The sequence below is a fragment of the Crinia signifera genome, chromosome 9 (assembly GCF_055691185.1).
Source record: "Crinia signifera chromosome 9, ASM5569118v1, whole genome shotgun sequence".
Taxonomy (NCBI): domain Eukaryota; kingdom Metazoa; phylum Chordata; class Amphibia; order Anura; family Myobatrachidae; genus Crinia; species Crinia signifera.
This window is the reverse complement of record NC_139225.1, coordinates 149,129,484-149,148,154: the sequence shown is the minus strand read 5'-3', so window position 1 is coordinate 149,148,154 and position 18,671 is coordinate 149,129,484. Positions and strand designations below refer to the sequence as shown.

The following is an 18,671-nucleotide window of genomic DNA, read 5'->3' as shown; positions in this document are numbered from 1 at the left end:
GCTGTACATCACTGCTATGTGCCTCTCTACAGTGCACTGCTACAATCATTCTCTGCTGTACATCACTGCTATGCGCCTCTACAGTGTACTGCATGCAACAATCATTCTCTGCTGTACATCACTGCTATGTGCCTCTACAGTGCGCTGCAACATTCATTCTCTGCTGTACAGCACTGTTATTTGCCTCTACAGTGCACTGCAACAAACATTCTATGCTGTACAGCACTGCTATGTGTCTCTCATCAGTGCACTGCAACAATCATTCTCTGCTGTACATAACTGCTATGTGCCTCTCTACATTGCACTGCGACAATAATTTCCTGTTGTACATCACTGCTATGTCTATCTACAGTGCACTGCAACAATCATTCTCTGCAGTACATCAGTGCTATGTGCCTCTATGGCACACTGCAACAATCATTGTCTGCTGTAAATCACTGCTATGTTTCTCTCTACAGTGCACCGCAACAATCATTCTCTGCTGTACATCACTGTTATGTGCCTCTCTACATTTCACTGCAACAATCATTTTCTGCTGTACATCACTGCTATGTGTCTCTACAGTACACTGCAACAATCATTATCTGCTGTACATTACTGTTATGTGTCTCTCTACAGTGCACTGCAACAATCATTCTCTGCTGTACATCACTGCTATGTACCTCTACATCGCACTGCAACAATCATTCTCTGCTGTACATCACTGCTATGTGTCTCGCTACAGTGCACTATAACAATCATTGTCTGCTGTACATCACTGTTATGTGCCTCTACAGTGCACTGCAACAATCATTCTCTGCTGTACATCACTGCTATGTACCTCTCTACAGGGCACTGCAACAATATTTCTCTTTGCTGTACATCACTGCTATGTGTGCTATGTGCCTCTCTACATCACAGTGCAACAATGTTTATCTCTTCTGTACTTCACTGCTATCTGCCTCTCTACAGGGCACTGCAACAATATTTCTCTTTGCTGTACATCACTGCTATGTGTGCTATGTGCCTCTCTACATCACAGTGCAATAACCATTCTCTGCTGTACATCACTGCTATGTGCCTCTCTAAATTGCACTGCAACATGTTTTCTCTCTGCTGTACATCACTGCTATCTGCCTATCTATGGTGCACTGCAACAATGTTTCTCTCTACTATACATCACTGCTATGTGTCTCTCTACATCGCAGTGCAACACGGTTTCTCTCTTCTCTACATCGCTGCTATCTGCCTCTCTAGAGTGCACTGCAACAATGTTTCTATCTGCTGTACATCACTGCTATGTGCCTCTCTACATTGCACTGCAACAATGGTTACCTCTGCTGTACATCACTGCTATGTGCCTCTATACAGTGCACTGCAACAACCATTCTCTACTGTACATCACTGCTATCTGCCTCTCTACAGTGCACTGGAACAATGTTTCTCTCTGCTGTACATCACTGCTTTCTGTCTCTCTACATCGCACTGCAACAACCATTCTCTGCTGTCCGTCACTACTATGTGCCTCTCTACAGTGCACTGGAACAATGTTTCTCTCTGCTGTACATCACTGCTATGTGCCTCTCTACAACGCCCTGCAACAATCGTTCTCTGCTGTACATCACTGCTATGTGCCTCTCTACAGTGCACTGGAACAATGTTTCTCTCTGCTGTACATCACTGCTATGTGCCTCCCAATATCGCTCTGCAACAATCAATAGATAAATGGGTTAGCTGCCAGCACCTGTTATCTTATTCCCGTTAGTAGTCCATTATTCTGTTCACCCACTCAGGATTTATTAACCCTTTCCTCTCCAGGGGGCTGTATTTACTAATGAATGGGGTTATAGAAGTGGTGATGTTGCCCATAGCAACTAATCAGATTCCAGCTGTTATCTTCTAGAAGGTTCTAGATAAATGTAGAATCTGATTGTTTGCTATGGGCATTAATCTATTCCACGTAAATCTATTAATCAAGTCACCCATTAACCTCCCAACACACAGCACCTATTAGTCCATTCCCCCTGGCACCCATAAATCCCCCCTCTGCACCCATTAACCTCCCAATAGACCACCTATTAGTCCATTACCCCTGGCACCCATTAATTTCCTAATACTCCGCACCTTTTAGTCCAATTCTCCAGCACCCATCGACCCCCCCCTGCACCCATTGACCTCAAAACATATGGCACCTATGGGTCCATTTCCCCCAGCACCCATTAACCCCTGTCTATGCACCCATTCACCTCCCAACACATAGTATCTATTAGTCCATTCACCCCCCAGCACTCACAGGGGCAGATTTAAGAATCTCTCTGCTGTGCTGTTTGTTACTTCATTTCTCCCTGCAGTGCTATCATTAACTACGTGTCTCTCTGCAGTGCTGTCTGTAACTACATGTGTCTCTGCAGTGCTGTTTGTAACTATGTGTGTCTCTGCAGTGCTGTCTCTAACTTCGTGTCTCTGCAGTGTTGTCTGTAACTATGTGTCTCTGCTGTAGTGTCTGTAATGAAGTATCTCTCTGCAATGCTGTCTGTAGCTATGTGTGTCTCTGCAGTGCTGTCTGTAGCTATGTGTGTCTCTGCAATGCTGGCTCTAACTGCGCGTCTCTCTGCAGAGCTGTCTTTAGCTATGTGTGTTTTTGCAGTGCTGCCTCTAACTGGGTGTCTCTCTGCAGTGCTGTCTGTCGCTACTCGTCTATCTGCAGTGCCATCTGTAACTATGTGTGTCTCTCTGCAGTGCCATCTGTAACTATGTGTGTCTCTGTCTGCAGTGATGTCTGTAACGATGTTTCTCTCTGCAGTGCCATCTGTAGCTATTTGTGTCTCTGCAGTGCCGTCTGTAACTATGTGTGTCTCTGCAGTGCTTGTGTAATTATGTGTGTCTCTGCAGTGATGTATGTAACTACGTGTCTTTCTACAGTGCCATCTGTAACTACATGTCTCTCTGCAGTGCTGTCTGTAGCTATGTGTGTTTTTGCAGTGCTGTCTCTAATTGGGTGTCTCTGCAGTGCTGTCTGTAGCTATGTGTGTTTTTGCAGTGCTGTCTCTAACTGGGTGTCTCTCTGCAGTGCTGTCTGTAGCTACTCATCTCTCTGCAGTGCCGTCTGTAACTATGTGTGTCTCTGCAGTGCTGTCTGTAGCTATGTGTGTCTCTGCAGTGCTGTCTGTAACTATGTGTGTCTCCACAGTGCTGTCTGTAACTATGTCTGTCTCTACAGTGCCGTCTGTAACTACGTGTCTCTCTGCAGTGCTGTCTGTAACTATGTGTCTCTCTGCAGTGCCGTCTGTAGCTATGTGTGTCTCTCTGCAGTGCCGTCTGTAACTATGTGTCTCTGCAGTGCTGTCTGTAGCTATGTGTCTCTCTGCAGTGCAGTCTGTAACTGTGTGTCTCTGCAGTGCTGTCTGTAACTATGTGTCTCTCTGCAGTGCTGTCTGTAACTATGTGTGTCTCTGCAGTGCCGTAAGCGCTGGCCATACCTCTGTTGTCATAGGCGTGTGCACATTGAGTGTTAGGGGTGCACAGGCACCCCCTCATGCTGTGCCCACCCTTATGAACACCTCTGCTGCTAGCAATACCAGCAATACCTTTTGCCAAAGACTTTGCTTTTTAGAACTGTATTCTATAAAAGAAGCGCCCATGAATCATTTATGTGTGTTTGCATTGTTATTGCGCTAGACCAGTGTTATATCACTACATACCTGCATCATCCATATATGTATTTGACTTTATTTGCATGCACTGTTACACAGAGTAATTAGAAGATAGGCAGGAGATTATGGTGTGGCTGAGAGACGTTGTATATTGTAGCCAGTGCCAATAGATTACGGTAGACATGCCTGATTGGTGGTGCTAGTAACGCCCCCAATAGGTGGTGCTACGCAGGGCAGAGGGCGTGGTCATAGGTAAAGGGGGCGTGGCCTCAACTGTTCTATTACATATCATACCAATTTCTTTAAGTGTCAGTCAGTCCCGACTCCCGCCAGCTGTGCAGGATCTTGCCAGAAGATTGGCCGCTGTTAGTCCCCGCTGCCTGTCGCCGGGTTCCCCATGCTGTTGCACATTTGGCCGCCCGCTGGTGACATCACGCCACCCACTCTTTCAACCCAGCGGCGGCTTGCGCTGTAACAGCGGTGTGCGCTGTTAGGAGAGAAATCCGTTTGGCTGCTTGGCCACACAGTACAGTACACTGTGACTTGTCTCCCCCAACAGCACAGCAGTCTCCACCTGAGCAGGGGGAGGTGGGGCTGCTATGTACCTTCGCCGTGCACCCTGGGAGATGTAGTTTTGGCCGGCGGCTCCCCCACGCTCCCTGGGGAGCAGTCGGCAGTGTTATAAACTACATCTCCCAGAGTCCCTCAGTCAGCCAGAGCTGCTGTTTAAAAAAACGGTACAATCGGTACAGTTTATTTTAGCTGGTACAGACCGTTAAAAAACGGTACTGTACCGGCAAAAACGGTACAGTTGGAGGGTATGTGACTACAGGGGAAATTCAATTACAATTTGCTGAAAGGAGTCACTTGGGAAATTCACCAAGCACTGCTGCACTTTATGGTGGCGGGGATCTCGCTCACAAGTGCTCATTGTCCAGAAGACAGCGAGCACTTTTAGGCAAATCTGGCTGCAGTAATGGCTGATTTGTCACTAATTGAATTCCCTCGCATGTGTTTGCAATATTCCACATGAAGGGGGGAATTCAATTACACATGAAGGATGTAAGTTGCCATTGTAGCAGTGTTGAAACGCCATGAACAGCACCTTATTCTAGTTGACTCGGATGAATGCGTATTTCGGACGGGCACTGAGTGTTCTTAGCTCCGCCTACCGTACTGATCACTCACACTGTCCGACTGCGGTAAGATGCCGAGCGAATGGACCGCATGTGGATGTTTCATGTGAACACCTCCCACATCTGTGTGAACCTCCCCCATTTTCCGATGGTCGCTGACCATCGAATGATGGACCGAGCGGTCAGGCAGCACCGAGTGCTCCAGACTACTCTGACATGTTTCCTTATGAAAGCAGGGATATGGGCGGGCAGCTGGTATCCCCCCCCCCATACGTGCGTTATGGCCGGATTACCATCCCTTCACGCCCCTCTCCACCCCCTGCTCGGAGGGTTTGACCGATCGTTTTCTGCACGGAACTCACTCCGTGTTCGGACGTGCAAGGCGTTCACACATGCGCACAAAACGCTTCTGCACATGCTCAAACACCAAACATCGGCTGTCCGACCGCACACGCAGCCGTCCGACTCAATCAGAATAAGGGCCCATATCTCACACCCCTTGTGGCCCCCACTTTTGTAGGATAGGGCTCCAAACAAATTTGCATGAGTTCATGCTGCTCCAAAGTATATAACCCGTGGGTTCTAGAACTTCACCTGCAATTGGATTCCCCCTGTTTCCATCTGTAGTGCACATCAAGCACGCTTCATTCTCTTCAACTATGTGTCTCCCTAGTGCCTGGCAACTATTTGACTGTCTACAACTACAGTACTGTATATATATGTAAGCAGGGCTGGCACTGCCCACTCAGTAGATGATGTAAAGCAGGGAGGGGCTGGGCTGGAGAGGCTTTCTTCCCAATCTGCTACCCTGCTGCTGCTGCTGCTATGCCAGTCAAGCTGTAATACAGGCAGCGATGCTGGCAGAATGAAGCACTGCTCAATGTCTATCCGGCACCCTCTTCCCTTTCTCCTTACTCTCCTCCTTACTGCACCTGTGGCATAAGCACTGGTAGCTTGAAGTAGTGGGTGGGTTTGGGTGTTTAAGTACGCATTCACCCCTCTATCCCCACCCCTTCTGTGGACAATTGTGTAAGGGGCACTTCTATTGTGGTCAATATGTGTAAGGGGCACTACTACTGTGGGAAGGAGTACTACTACTGTGGGCATTATGTGTAAAGGGCACTACTACTCTGGGCATTATGTGTAAAGGGCACTAGTACTCTGGTCATTATGTGTAGCACTACTATTGTGGGCATTATGTGTGGCACTTCTAATGTGGGCATACTACTGCTGTTGGGTTTATGTGTAAGGGACAATACTGTAGGCATTATGTGTGGCACTACTGCTGCATGCATTATGTGTAAGGGACACTACTGTGGGCATTCTGCGTGGAACTATTACTGTGGGCATTATGTGTAAGGGGCACTACTCTGGGCATTATGTGTAAGGGGCACTAGTACTGTGGTCATTACATGTAGCACTACTACTGTGGGCATTATATATAAAGGACATTACTGCTGTGTGTTATGTGTAAGGGGCAATACTGTAGGCATTATGTGTGGCACTACTACTGCATGCATTATGTGTAAGGGGCATTACTGTGGGCATTCTGTGTGGACTTATTTGTAAGGGGCACTACTAATGTGGGCATTTTATATAAAATACACTACTTCTGTGGGCATTATGTGTAAAGGGCATTACTGTAGGCATTCTGTGTGGCATTATTAGTAAGGGGGCTCTACTAATATTGAAATTATGTGTGGCACTAATACTGTTTTATCTATTATGTTTGGCACTACTACAGTGGTTATGTTTAAGGTGCACTACTACTCAGAACATTATGTGTGGAAGTGCTACTGTGTGCTACTATGTTTAAGGGGTACTACTACTGTGGACATTATGTGTGGCACTACTGCTGTGGATGTTATGTGTAAGAGGCACTACTACTGAGGACGTTATGTATATAGGGGGTTAATATTGTAGGCAGTATGTGTGGCACTCCTTGTGAGGCCAAAACCACTTTTTGCAGCATGTGATAAAGGTATCACATGCAATGTAATGTGAGTAAGATTGTGCTATTGCGTGGTGTAATTTGAATTGGGGGTACTATTGTGTGAACATGCCCCTTCATTGTAAGACCACACTCCTTTTTTGCAATGCTGTGGGCAATATGTGCAAGGGACACTACTACTGTAGGCATTATGTGTAAGGGGCATTATATGTGGCACTACCACTGTGGATGTTATCTGTAAGGGGTATGACTACTATGGTCATTATGTGTGGCACTATTTATGCAGAAGTTACTGTAGATGTTATGTGCATAAGAGGCACTACTGTAGGCATTGTGTATAAGTGGCACTACTGTGTAGCATAATGTGAATAAGATACACTACTATGGGGTGTAATATGAATCAGGTGCACTACGTGTGGTGTAATGTGAATAAGATTGTGCTGCTGTGTGGTGTTATTTGAATTGGATGTACTAATGTCTGGCCATGCACCTTCCTTGTAAGATCACATTCTTTTTTTTGCAATGCTTTGGGCATTATGTGTAAGGGGCACTAATACTGTGAGAGCTATGTGTAAGGAGCAATACTGTGGGAATTATGTGTTACACTAGCACTGTGGGCATTATGTGTAAGGGGCACTAATACTGTGAGAGCTATGTGTAAGGAGCACTACTGTGGGAATTATGTGTTACACTAGCACTGTGGGCATTATGTGTAAGGGGCACTACCACTATGTGCATTATGTGTAAGGGGCACTACCACTATGTGCATTATGTGTAAGGGGCACTACCACTATGTGCATTATGTGTAAGGGGCACTACCACTGTGGGTGTTCTGTGTAAGAGGCACTACTACTGTGGACATTATATGTGGCAATAGTTCTGACATCAGCTGCCCGCCCCCCGTACCCACGTCACCGGCCCATTTGAATTGGAATGCCTAACATTTTCATGGGAATGCCCATGAAACGCTGGTCATTCCCATGGGCTGTGCCCCCCCCCCCCGCCGCTGCCCCATGCCCACCACCCGCACTGCCAGGTGCCCGCTCGCACTCAGCATCTGCACATGCGCAGAAATGCACCTGCGCATGCATAGACGTAAAAAAACGGCCCCCCATGCGAACACACAGGGGACCAATTAAATTAGAATAACCCCCATAGTGCTGTTGTGCTGTGTGTGGTTTAATACTATTACCCAGAGAGTCCATGTATTTATTTATTTATTACCAGTTTCATATATACTGTAGCGCACACATATTCCGCATTGGTTTACATTGGTTTACTCCGCACAGTTAGAGCCATGGTGGGAATCAGACCCAATGCTAACCATTACACCGTATTATACTATTACCCATAGAGAATGACTCAAAAGATTGAGTTCTTTATATCTTTTCCCTTTCTGTAGGTATTACACCACGTATGTGTCTTTTCCATTCATATCTTGCTGTTCACCACCGCATTTTGTAATTTTAGAATTTAGCCAAAGACACATCTTTACACCCCTGTACTGCTGTTCCTCCCTCAGATGATAACCTCATGTGTAACCTCTTCCCATAGCTGACCCCATCGATGTATTAAAGGGCCTTCAATTGAACACACAACCTGAAGGTGTAAAGAAGACCTTTAGCCTGTGCCCCTCCCGTCGTTCTTCCACCGGTGGAGATGTTGCCTACAAGATATCCAAGCAAGCCCAGATCAGCGCCCCAACGCGGCAGCTCTTTCCAGGTACCTGCCACATTCTTTGGAGGGTGGGATGAGTGTGTGTGTGTGGGGGGGGGGGGGGCACTTGGAAGCAGAACTAACACTCTGTCATCATGCAGGTAAATTCCCAGAGGACTTTTCTATCATGGCACTGGTCCGGGCAAAGAGTGGAATCCAGGCTTTCCTCCTGTCCATATACAACGAGCAGGGAGTCCAGCAGCTTGGAGTAGAGTTGGGACGTTCTCCTGTATTTCTGTATGAAGATCAGAGTGGGAGACCAGCTCCTGAGGACTATCCAATATTCAGCGGGGTCAATCTGGCCGATGGAAAGTCAGTAAATATTGCTATTGCTATGATGCCTTCACCCCAAAATCAAATCCTCATTTAGGTGCTGATTCTGAGTCGGGAGCAAGTCAAAAAAAGGAACTTTGCAAATACATTTATTGTCTTTGGATGCCGGGTAAATACTGGCTGCTTCTGCATGTAGCCCACAATTGCTGCACAGATAGATCCTTGCGCTGTAGATTTCAGCTTGGACGCGCTCCTCCCAAATCTGAATCTCTCTGCAAATGTTACATCTGTGCAACCGGTTCTTTTTTTGCTTTCTCCCACCAAAGTGTGAGCCCCTTACTGCCCCCATGTCTTCTACCATTGCTAACGTCCACCATTGCCCCAACCTACCCTTTACCCAACATCCTCTCTTCCCAATCAGGGTGCATCGAATCGCTCTGAGTGTGCAGAAGAAGACAGTGACCTTAATCCTGGACTGTAAGAAGAAGATCACAAAGCCACTACCCCGCGGAAACAAGCCCATTGTGGACACGAAAGGAATCACTGTATTTGGAACACGAATTCTGGATGAGGAATCATTTGAGGTAAGAAGCAAGTGATGTCATCTGCAGCCGGGCCTGTGATAGATCCATAGATCTGCATACTTAATAGAGTGACCCTCGCGGTTACAAACAATATGGGGAAATGTATGAAGCCTTCTACAGAGGACCGGTGGGGAAGTTCTCGATAGCTCCTATCTAGCAGCTATCAAGAGTATAGGAAAAGACTCTTCACTTCTCCACTTTTCCATTCTTTAGCATGCTTGGTGACGCTCACCTTTATGTGCATAACAGTTATTTTATAATACATAGCACTGCTCTGAGTATTAGTCCTTCCTACTTCTACTACTACATCACCTTATATGACCTTAATAACAACACATTTGCTATGGAATTATTTGCCCACCAGAGGGAGCTGTTGCAGACATGAAATTCTTTATCTTGACAGTTCTGACCGAATGTAGCTTGGAGGGACCGCAAAAGATATCTCTATGGGGGCCTCAAAGCTGTCAGATTTACTGAGCTCCTGAACAAGAACTCTATAATTATTTGAAAAACTAAACAAGGTTTTACTACCCTAACTGATCTAAGGGGGGAATTCAACTAGTCGCGCCAGTAGCTGTCACTACTAGGCAATTCAATTGTTGCACCATTCAGGCGCAAACAGCTGCTGGCACTGGCATCCCCCCTTCTCCTTGTGGTAGGGAGCAGGAATGTGCAGAATTGACCAGTTTGGGAGGCCAGTATGCTTTATACGTAGCTAAACCCTGCACGGAGCTTGATCAGCCAGATAAAAACCCAATAGAATTGTGCGCCCTCGAATTCCCATCACATTGTAGACACAAACAATACATTGTCCACTATGAGCCCTAATCACGGGAAGGCTTTTAAACCTTTATGGAAGGGGTATCAAACTAAAATTCATCGGGGGCCGCATCAGCAGTTTGGTCACCCTCAAAGGGCCGGTTGCATCTGTAGGACTATGTGTCCACTCTTTATTATCATAAATTATTGTCACTGCATTCAATTATTGTATACTCAGCAGTAGCATTTCCCTCCTGCTATTGCTGTGAACTGCAGTGCATTAGGGCACACGCTGCCTGCACAGGGGGGCAGCACTCAGTCTTAGGGCATATGTCCTGCTTATTATCATGGGACACAGCAATTAATGATGGGCTGCAATGTGCCAGTGCACACACACACACATAGGCAGAGAGTTTGACACTTACCCGCTCAGCTGCGTCCACACCAGTTTGAGCTGCTCCACCACCAAGGACACAGCTGCGCTCTCACACAGGCGCATTTCCCCCTCCCTCCTGTGAGTAGCGCTCCTCGCACTATCTATCCAGGAGTGGGGGGCAGCGTGCTCCCGGTCACTGTGCAGGCACACTCAGCAGTAAGTGACCTGGAGCGCACAGCAGCAGCAGCGCCATTCACCACGATGGACCTGCTCTTTCCTCTCTCTGGCTCCTATACAGCAGGTGGGAGTGGAGGAGGGGTTGACGACCGGCGGCACTGCGCTAGAGGGCAGACGTTCTCTGGCTTGTAGGCTGCCGCGCATGCGCTGAAGAGGCGGCTTTCTTGTTAAAAAAAAAAAATCGAGAATAAAAGGTGAAGGCTGCGCGGGCCACATGAAGAGGTCTGGCGGGCTGGATTTGGCCCGCGGGCCTTGTGTTTGACACCCCTGCTTTATGGTGAGCTGCATCAATCCATAGGGGCCGGTTTATCAATTATCGCATTTACATTGCGATCTGGGTGAAATATTACCGGCCAGGATTGCATTGTAAAATGCGATATTAGCGCTGGGATGTATCATCCCACAAGCGCAGGGACAGGAGCCCATCCCTGCGATGCGCTCAGCCGGAAGCCGGGGGGTCTGCGCATGCGTGGTTAGCGCTGACCCCCGCCGACCCCGCTGACCGCACTTCCCCGGCAGCAATGCGATCAGTAGCCCATAGGCTACAATGGGCTATCACCATCTCAGAATGGCGATAGCCCAGGGATGCGAAGCTGGGATCCCGATGTTAATACGCATCCCCCATAGAAACCTATGGGGGGATGTGGCCGGCGGCGATGCAGTGGGATCGCTGCAGGGATTTGAGATTCCTGCTGCAGTCTCCCTTTGGTACATTCGGGGGATACTTAATATTTGTGGCTAACCGTTTTCGGGGATTTAGCCGCAAATATTGTTTGATAAATGTGGTCCATAGAGAGATAAAATGGAGAAGTTGCCGTAGCAATTAATCTGCTTTTAACTCTCATTTTTTTCCTGTCATTATCCATAATTTCCGCTAGAGGGAGCAATGATCATACTGTTGCTTATGATGACTGTGATAATGATAGTTTGAATTGCACTAGTTGTAAAGAACTCATTTTACCACAAGAGGGCGCTCCTACTTATTGACATATTGAGAACATGCAAAGACACAGGTCTTTTTGCTATCTCAATGATGATTTCAACTATAATATAGCACAATCATTACTTTCTTTTGATGACCAAATTTACTGTTCTAACCTCTTTAAATATAAATAAAAGCATGTAATTTTGCCTTTCGTTCCACTGTCATTCATTTAGTTTTGTTCTGAAATGTGCAATGTAATTTAAATATATCAATTATACTTCCTGTTGTGTAATGACTTTCTCTTGTATTTCCCAAGGGTGAAATCCAACAACTACTTGTAGCAAATAATGCACAGGCAGCTTACGACTACTGTGAACACTACAGTCCGAACTGCGACTCTGCCCAGCTCAACACACCCCAAGCGCAGGACCCTAACACCAGGCAAGATGTAAGTATGGGAAGTCTCTGGGCTGTTGGGGGTACTTTCCTTCATTTAGTGGAACCCATTATTTGCCCCCAAGGCCTCTGTCATGCGTTCATCCTGTTGATGGAAACCTCTGGAACATCTCATTGCTGCACACGCAGAGCTGTCCTCGTTGACACAAAAGTTTAAGGCTGTTGCCACTTTCAGATAACTTGTAGGTTCAAAAATTAACTTTTACAACTTTATCTCAATTAGTTATGCTTGACTTGGACCCATTTTCTGCATTAAATATGATTGTTCCAGCAGAGCAATTCTTTGTCATATCCAAAGGAAGATACAAAGGTATTTTGTAAAAGTTGCTTTGGAGAAATGACAACTTGATATACTGAAGACACTTGAAGGTAGAATACTTATACAAGTATCAATTAAAGGAAAATAGTGGAAATGGTTAAAAGAAGCACCGTCTTTACCTAAGAGGGTAATTAATAAACTGTAAAACGTCAATACGAATGACTTACTTTAATCCCTTCTTCGGACGCACAAAGAGCATAAGATTAGTTTGGGATATAATTTTTGGTGAAGCACCATTAATTATTTGCATGCTTAACCCTTTGAGTGTTAGCGATGTTCAAAATATCGGCTAAAAATGCCATTTACGTTTGTTATATAAATTCAAATAAAAAATGTTATGTAAAAAAAAAAAAGATTATATTTCCTCTGTAAGTTAAACATTACTGGTCATAGGTTTGCCATGCAATTTCCACACCTATTTTGGCAAATTCACTTGGCACTTAAAGGGTTAATGTAAGGGTTGTTCACCCAATTGTATTTCCTCCCCAGATTCACATTCATACACATTTTGGTCTGTTTTCATATACACTGGAAGGGTGTGGCACAGGGGTCCGACAGTCGGGATCCCGACAGTCATTAGCTCAACGTCGGGATCCCCACTGGCTGTGCTCGCCACGCTGGGCTCGGTGGCACGCTACGCGAGCCACCTATTCTATTCTCCCTCTATGGGGGTCGTGGACCCCATGAGGGAAAATAGCCGACGGCCGTCGGGAACCCGGCTGTCGGTGTTTTGACAGTCGGGATCCCGACGTCGTGTAAATGCCTGTCAGGATCCCGACTGTCTGAACCCTGTCCGGCAACCCACTGGAAAAGGAGTGTACGCAATTTTGTAGGGCTCAGAGATCCCTGTGGTTCTATCGTTGATGCCTGACCAGGATTTGTATGTGAACAAGCCCTCCTGTATAATCTCTGCATACTCCACCCTATATTAATCAGTAATTGCATAAAAAATAACAGTTTTACTCCCTGCTTATCCCTACCATTACCCCCCAATTATCAGCCCCGAAATTCTCTTTTTGGCATATGGTAAATTGACTGTGTTATTAGATTTAGTAGAATGTAATGCCCGCTTTTTGAGGTTGGCGCTGTAACGAGCAGGAGCCCTCGTCCTCTACATTCAATCTGAATGTTGCGAACATAATTGGAAAACTCCATAAAAATGTTACTATTCTACATGTGTGACATTTTACAGACGTGAATGAACAAAAGGTTATCTGTAAAGTGAAATATGTGTGTGCCACATCAGTGACTTTTCAGAAGAAATAAATAGAGGCAAGAGAAGACTTGGGCTCCTTGTTGTGTTCCACCGCTACAACACTCAATGGGGGGGGGGGGCTATTTAATCCCAGTCGAATTTCCTGGCCTGGCAAACAATTCGGCAATTAGTATTAAATCACAGGCGTCTTTGCCTGTTTTTTAGTCTATTTTTGCTGATGCCGTTTCACTTTTCCTTTTGGTGAATCGGGATAGGCAAAACGGCCGCAAGAAAGGGTAGAAAACGGCAGAGAATTTGCCAAGATACATGAATTTGTGGTAATTTGCCGATCCACGTGGTTTTCACCGATGCTGTATTTTTTGCAAAACAAAAAATCAGCACTGGGATTGAATAGGGCAAGTCGAATTTGCCCCAAAAAATGGGAAATCCGCCCGGGATTAAATACCCCCCAATCTCTTCTAATAATGATTCAGAGCTGCATCTGTTTCCCCTACTCCCTATGCTAACACTCTCTCCCCCTCCTGAAACAATGTAGTATGCAGAGGAAGAGGTGGATTATTACGAGTATCCATACTATTATGACAATAAGGAGGAAGGGACGCCTGCCCCGCCTACTGCAAGTGCCCCTCAAGGGGGCGCAGTTGAGCAGGTAACGGAGGATGTGTTCGTTTGTGCATCCTGGTGTCATGTTTCGCTCCATCTCATTCCATCCGGCATGTGTATAACTGATAACTGGGGGCTGCCCAGCCAGGAATGTGGGTCAGGATTACAAAAGTGTTCCATGTTCTAGAAACAGGCCATAATGAATATTAGGGCAAAACAAGTTCCCATCACCCATCACCATTTATTCCAGTCAGCAGCAGATACCTGTTGAATGTAATATTTCTGTGTTTGTGAGCTGTGCTGTTCTGTAGCCATCATGTGTTTTATTTGCGCATTGTGTGTTTATGTCATGTTGTACCTAAATGTTCTATATGTCGTTGTTTTTATTTATATCAAGCTTCATATCTCATTTCAAAGTGTTCTTCCATTATTCATTTACATTTCTGCATGTATGTTTTTATTTGGTGTTATTCATTTATTAATACTTTAAGGTGTGCCCAATTGAAAAGGAGACTACGGTTGTATGTAAAGAATATTTTAATTAAAGAATATTTAATTACAGTTCTGTGCAACGTTACAACTACACATAATTGCCATTGATGCACTGATCCCAGCGCATAGGAAGGGAGTGGATGGCTTAAGTGTAGGGACTCCTGGGTTGCTGATGGATTCAATTTTCCACGGTGTCCTGCACGTTTTTGTCACAGGTGAACCGTTGACCTTTCAGTGATTTTTTAAGGGGTCAAATATATGGGAGTCACATGAGGAGATGTCAGGGCTGTATGGAAGAGTTTTAGGATCTTATTGTGGCCTAGCATTGTCCTGGAGCAGCGCTATCCCTTTCGAGAGCTTGCATCTGCGCTTGTTTTTGCTGGAACACCGCCTTGATCCTGCGATAAATTTCTGCGCAAATAAATTGGATAACAGATCTGTGCGCTAAACTGGCGGAATCCATCTGACTGCGCAAAATGACTTTCCATGAATATAGAAACCGAGGCAAAGCCATTCACTACACATGCGCAACTTCAAAATGCGCCTCGCCATCTATTGGCAATCGTATTAACCCACTGCGATTAGACAATGCCGCTACAGCAAAGTTCTCCTTTTCACTTAGGCACACCTTATATTTACCTTTATCTGATTTCAAATTTCATCTCCTCATTTATAATTACATATATACGCTTTAGGATTGCACATTGTATCTTGGAACCCATCTTGGAACATCCTATTGATGTTCAAATTTCATGTTACATCTTTTTTTATTATTATTATTCATATCCCATCATTCATTAATATTCATATTTTGTGTTAGTTCGATTATTAAAATGTATACCCCTACATATTAATATTCACATTTAATGATACATTTATAATCCCCTCATTTATTTCATTTCACATTTCATATTAATCTTCCTATTTCCTCATTTATGTATTCTTGTGTTTTGTGTTTTGCATGTATTTCTGTTTAGTTATATAACATTCACATTTTCTTTTTCCGTATTTTTTAGTATTTCGATTTCTTGTTTCCTAATTTGTCAATATTCACAATTCATGGTTTCATCAGCTTCTTCCTGTTCTGTTTCTTCTCCATCTCCTCCTTCCCTCCTCCTCATTTTCAGTCTGCTCATATTGAAATACTCTTTTCCTGTTTCTTAATTTATTTCTATGGTTACACATAAATCTCATTAACTAATATTCATATTCCTGTATCCACTTACTTTAAAAAATAAAATAATAATAATATTCTCATTTTATGCATTAACAAAAATGTCCACATATTACCATTTATTTATTTTTCCATGTACTGTTTTCACATTTTTCTCCTGAATTATTAAAATCCACATTTTCTTATCCCCATTAATCTCCTCAATTATTAATATTAATGTTTCAGTAATTCATAACAAACTCTTTTTTTATATATATATTTCCATTGCATGTATTCACATAACTCTCCTCAGTATGCTTATTTCTGGTCCAATGATAATAATAGATTCTGACTAAAAATGCATAACCTCATTTATAAATATTCACATTGAAATTTGCAAATTGTATCCGGGATTTTTTTTAAACTAATATTCCAACTCATGTTCCCATTTTTATCATTATTCATTCCCCCTAATTTATTAATGTTTACATTGTGTTCTACCAATATATTAATATTCACATTTAATTTTACCCTATTAATAGTCATGTCACCTCATTTTTTTAAAATTCACATTTCATATTACAGTAATCATCTTGATTCTTCATTTATGTATTCAAATATTGGGGTAAGTGTGAGTTTTTAGTGAGAGATGTTGCAACCAATAGGAATGTAGCTATTATCCTTTAGAACAGGCATGTCCAAACTGTGTCCCTCCAGCTGAAACTACACATTACAGCATGCCTTGCCATATTTTTCTAATAGCAAAACTGTGGCAAGGCATGCTGGGATGTGTAGTTTCACAACAGCTGGAGGGATGCAGGTTGGACATGCCTGCTTTAGAAGGTGTTAATTAAATGATAAATAGAATCTAATTGATTGCAATGGGCAACATCTATCACTTAATTACCCCAACTAAATTTACCCCGTCATATCTATTTCATGTATACCTCTATTTCCTAATATTCACATTTTCTGTTTCTTTTTTAGTAATATTTACATTTCATGTTTTGTTATATTTCCTACGCTGATATAAAAATATATTTTTGATTTTCTTTTACATTTCATTTATTAAAATTTATATTTCTGCACCAACATACATTTCTTCATATTCCATTTCATGTATTTATTTAAGTAGCCTGATTTAGTAATATCCCTATTTCCTTTATCTTCATTCATTTCAATTATTAATATTCATATTTCCTTTTTTTTTTTTCAAATGAATATCATGGGGGAAATTTAATAGGATGAGAGATTCAGAAAGTGAGCGATTTTGTAAGAAATCTCCAGTTTTTTTAAAGCTGCAATCATTTATACTGTAAACCAGTTTAATTTTGAAGTGTAAATAATTTCCACTTTTAAAAAAACCTGGAGATGTCATCACAAATCTCTCACTTTCTGAATCTAGTGCAATTATAAATTGTATTCTGTTTCCACATATTTCTCTTTATTTAATAAAACATCTTGTTTTCACATGTTTTAATATTCATATTTTCTCCTGCTTTATTAATATTGGTATTTTCTGTTTATGCATACTAAAATCTAATTTTCCTAATTCTTAATTTATTCCCTTATGGCTACATAAATCTATTATATTAGTATTTATATTTCCCGTATCCACATACGTTTCCTAATTTATTATTATACAAATTTCATGACTTCAGTTATATTTCATCATTTCTTAATATTCATATTTATATTACCCATATACATTTTCTCATTTATTACAATTTAAAATTTTCACTGAAATTTCCTCAATTGCTTTCCACATTAATCTCCACTTTTGTTAATATTTCTGTTATCTCGTTCCATGTAATCCTATTTATTAACATTAATATTTCTTATATCCATAGAAATCTCATTTATTAATATTCTTGTTTCCTCCACATTTCACATATAAATATTTATTTTCTGTTCTATATAACATTCATCATATACATATACATATATTAACATTCAAAAATGTCTGTATCCAAATGCATCTTTCTTAATATTCCTGTTTCATGGTTCCACCTGAAATTAATTACATTTTAATAATACAGTTTCTTCCATATGCATCTCTTTATTAATACTCACATTAACTTTTTTATACCTGTATCTCCTACTGTATATAATGTTTATTCTTACAGAATTTTTCCTACTGTATCAACATTCATAAGCCTTTGTTCCAGAGTTATATTTCATTTGTGTGTGTGTGTATATATATATGTATATATATATATATATATATATATATATATATATATATATATATACTATACTATACTATAAGAGAGTATATTATAAGCAGTATTTTGGTTTATTAATACCCAACTTGAAATATTTCTCAGCCATGTTTCATATTCACACCCATGATGCATTTTCATTGTATGTTTTAACTTTCATTTTTGTCTATATCTTTTTGTATATCGTGTGTGTGTGTGTCCAAGCATTTATTTATATGTTGAATTATATCTCTTTATTTTAATTTTTTTTGTTCGAATTTTTTTTTCTAGAGCTCAATTTACTAGACTCTCCAGACCTTAGATCACATTTATTATGGGTTTGGAGGTTCTTCAGACTACTTTGTAAACTTTGAATTGGTGGGAAATATGGATAAAACAAATATTTTTCAAAATCCCAATGTCACACAATGTGACACAGTTTTAAGTAAATTGAGACTAGAAAATTCCTTAATTTTTCTAGAGTTATTTATATTTTAGATTTGTTTTCATCAAGCTCAATTTATCTTAGCTTCTTTGAGGTCACATTTATTGTTCTATAGTATCAGCAGAGTGTTGCTTACTCTACTCATGTAGTGTCAGTAGGATTCCTTGTATCAATTGTTTGGATGGGACAGAGAGTAT

At 42.4% G+C, this 18,671-nt stretch overlaps 1 protein-coding gene across 1 annotated transcript in view; it reads left to right on the top strand.

The window, feature by feature from the left end:
* The window catches only part of COL11A2 (collagen type XI alpha 2 chain), a 141,362-nt gene that overhangs the window by 67,781 nt on the left and 54,910 nt on the right, over positions 1-18,671 (top strand). Inside the window, exons 3-7 of the mRNA XM_083160208.1 lie at positions 8,274-8,441; positions 8,537-8,747; positions 9,130-9,292; positions 11,906-12,037; positions 14,116-14,229. Coding sequence (XP_083016334.1) covers positions 8,563-8,747; positions 9,130-9,292; positions 11,906-12,037; positions 14,116-14,229 — 594 coding nt within the window. The 5' untranslated portion in view covers positions 8,274-8,441; positions 8,537-8,562. The remainder of the gene's footprint in view (positions 1-8,273; positions 8,442-8,536; positions 8,748-9,129; positions 9,293-11,905; positions 12,038-14,115; positions 14,230-18,671) is intronic.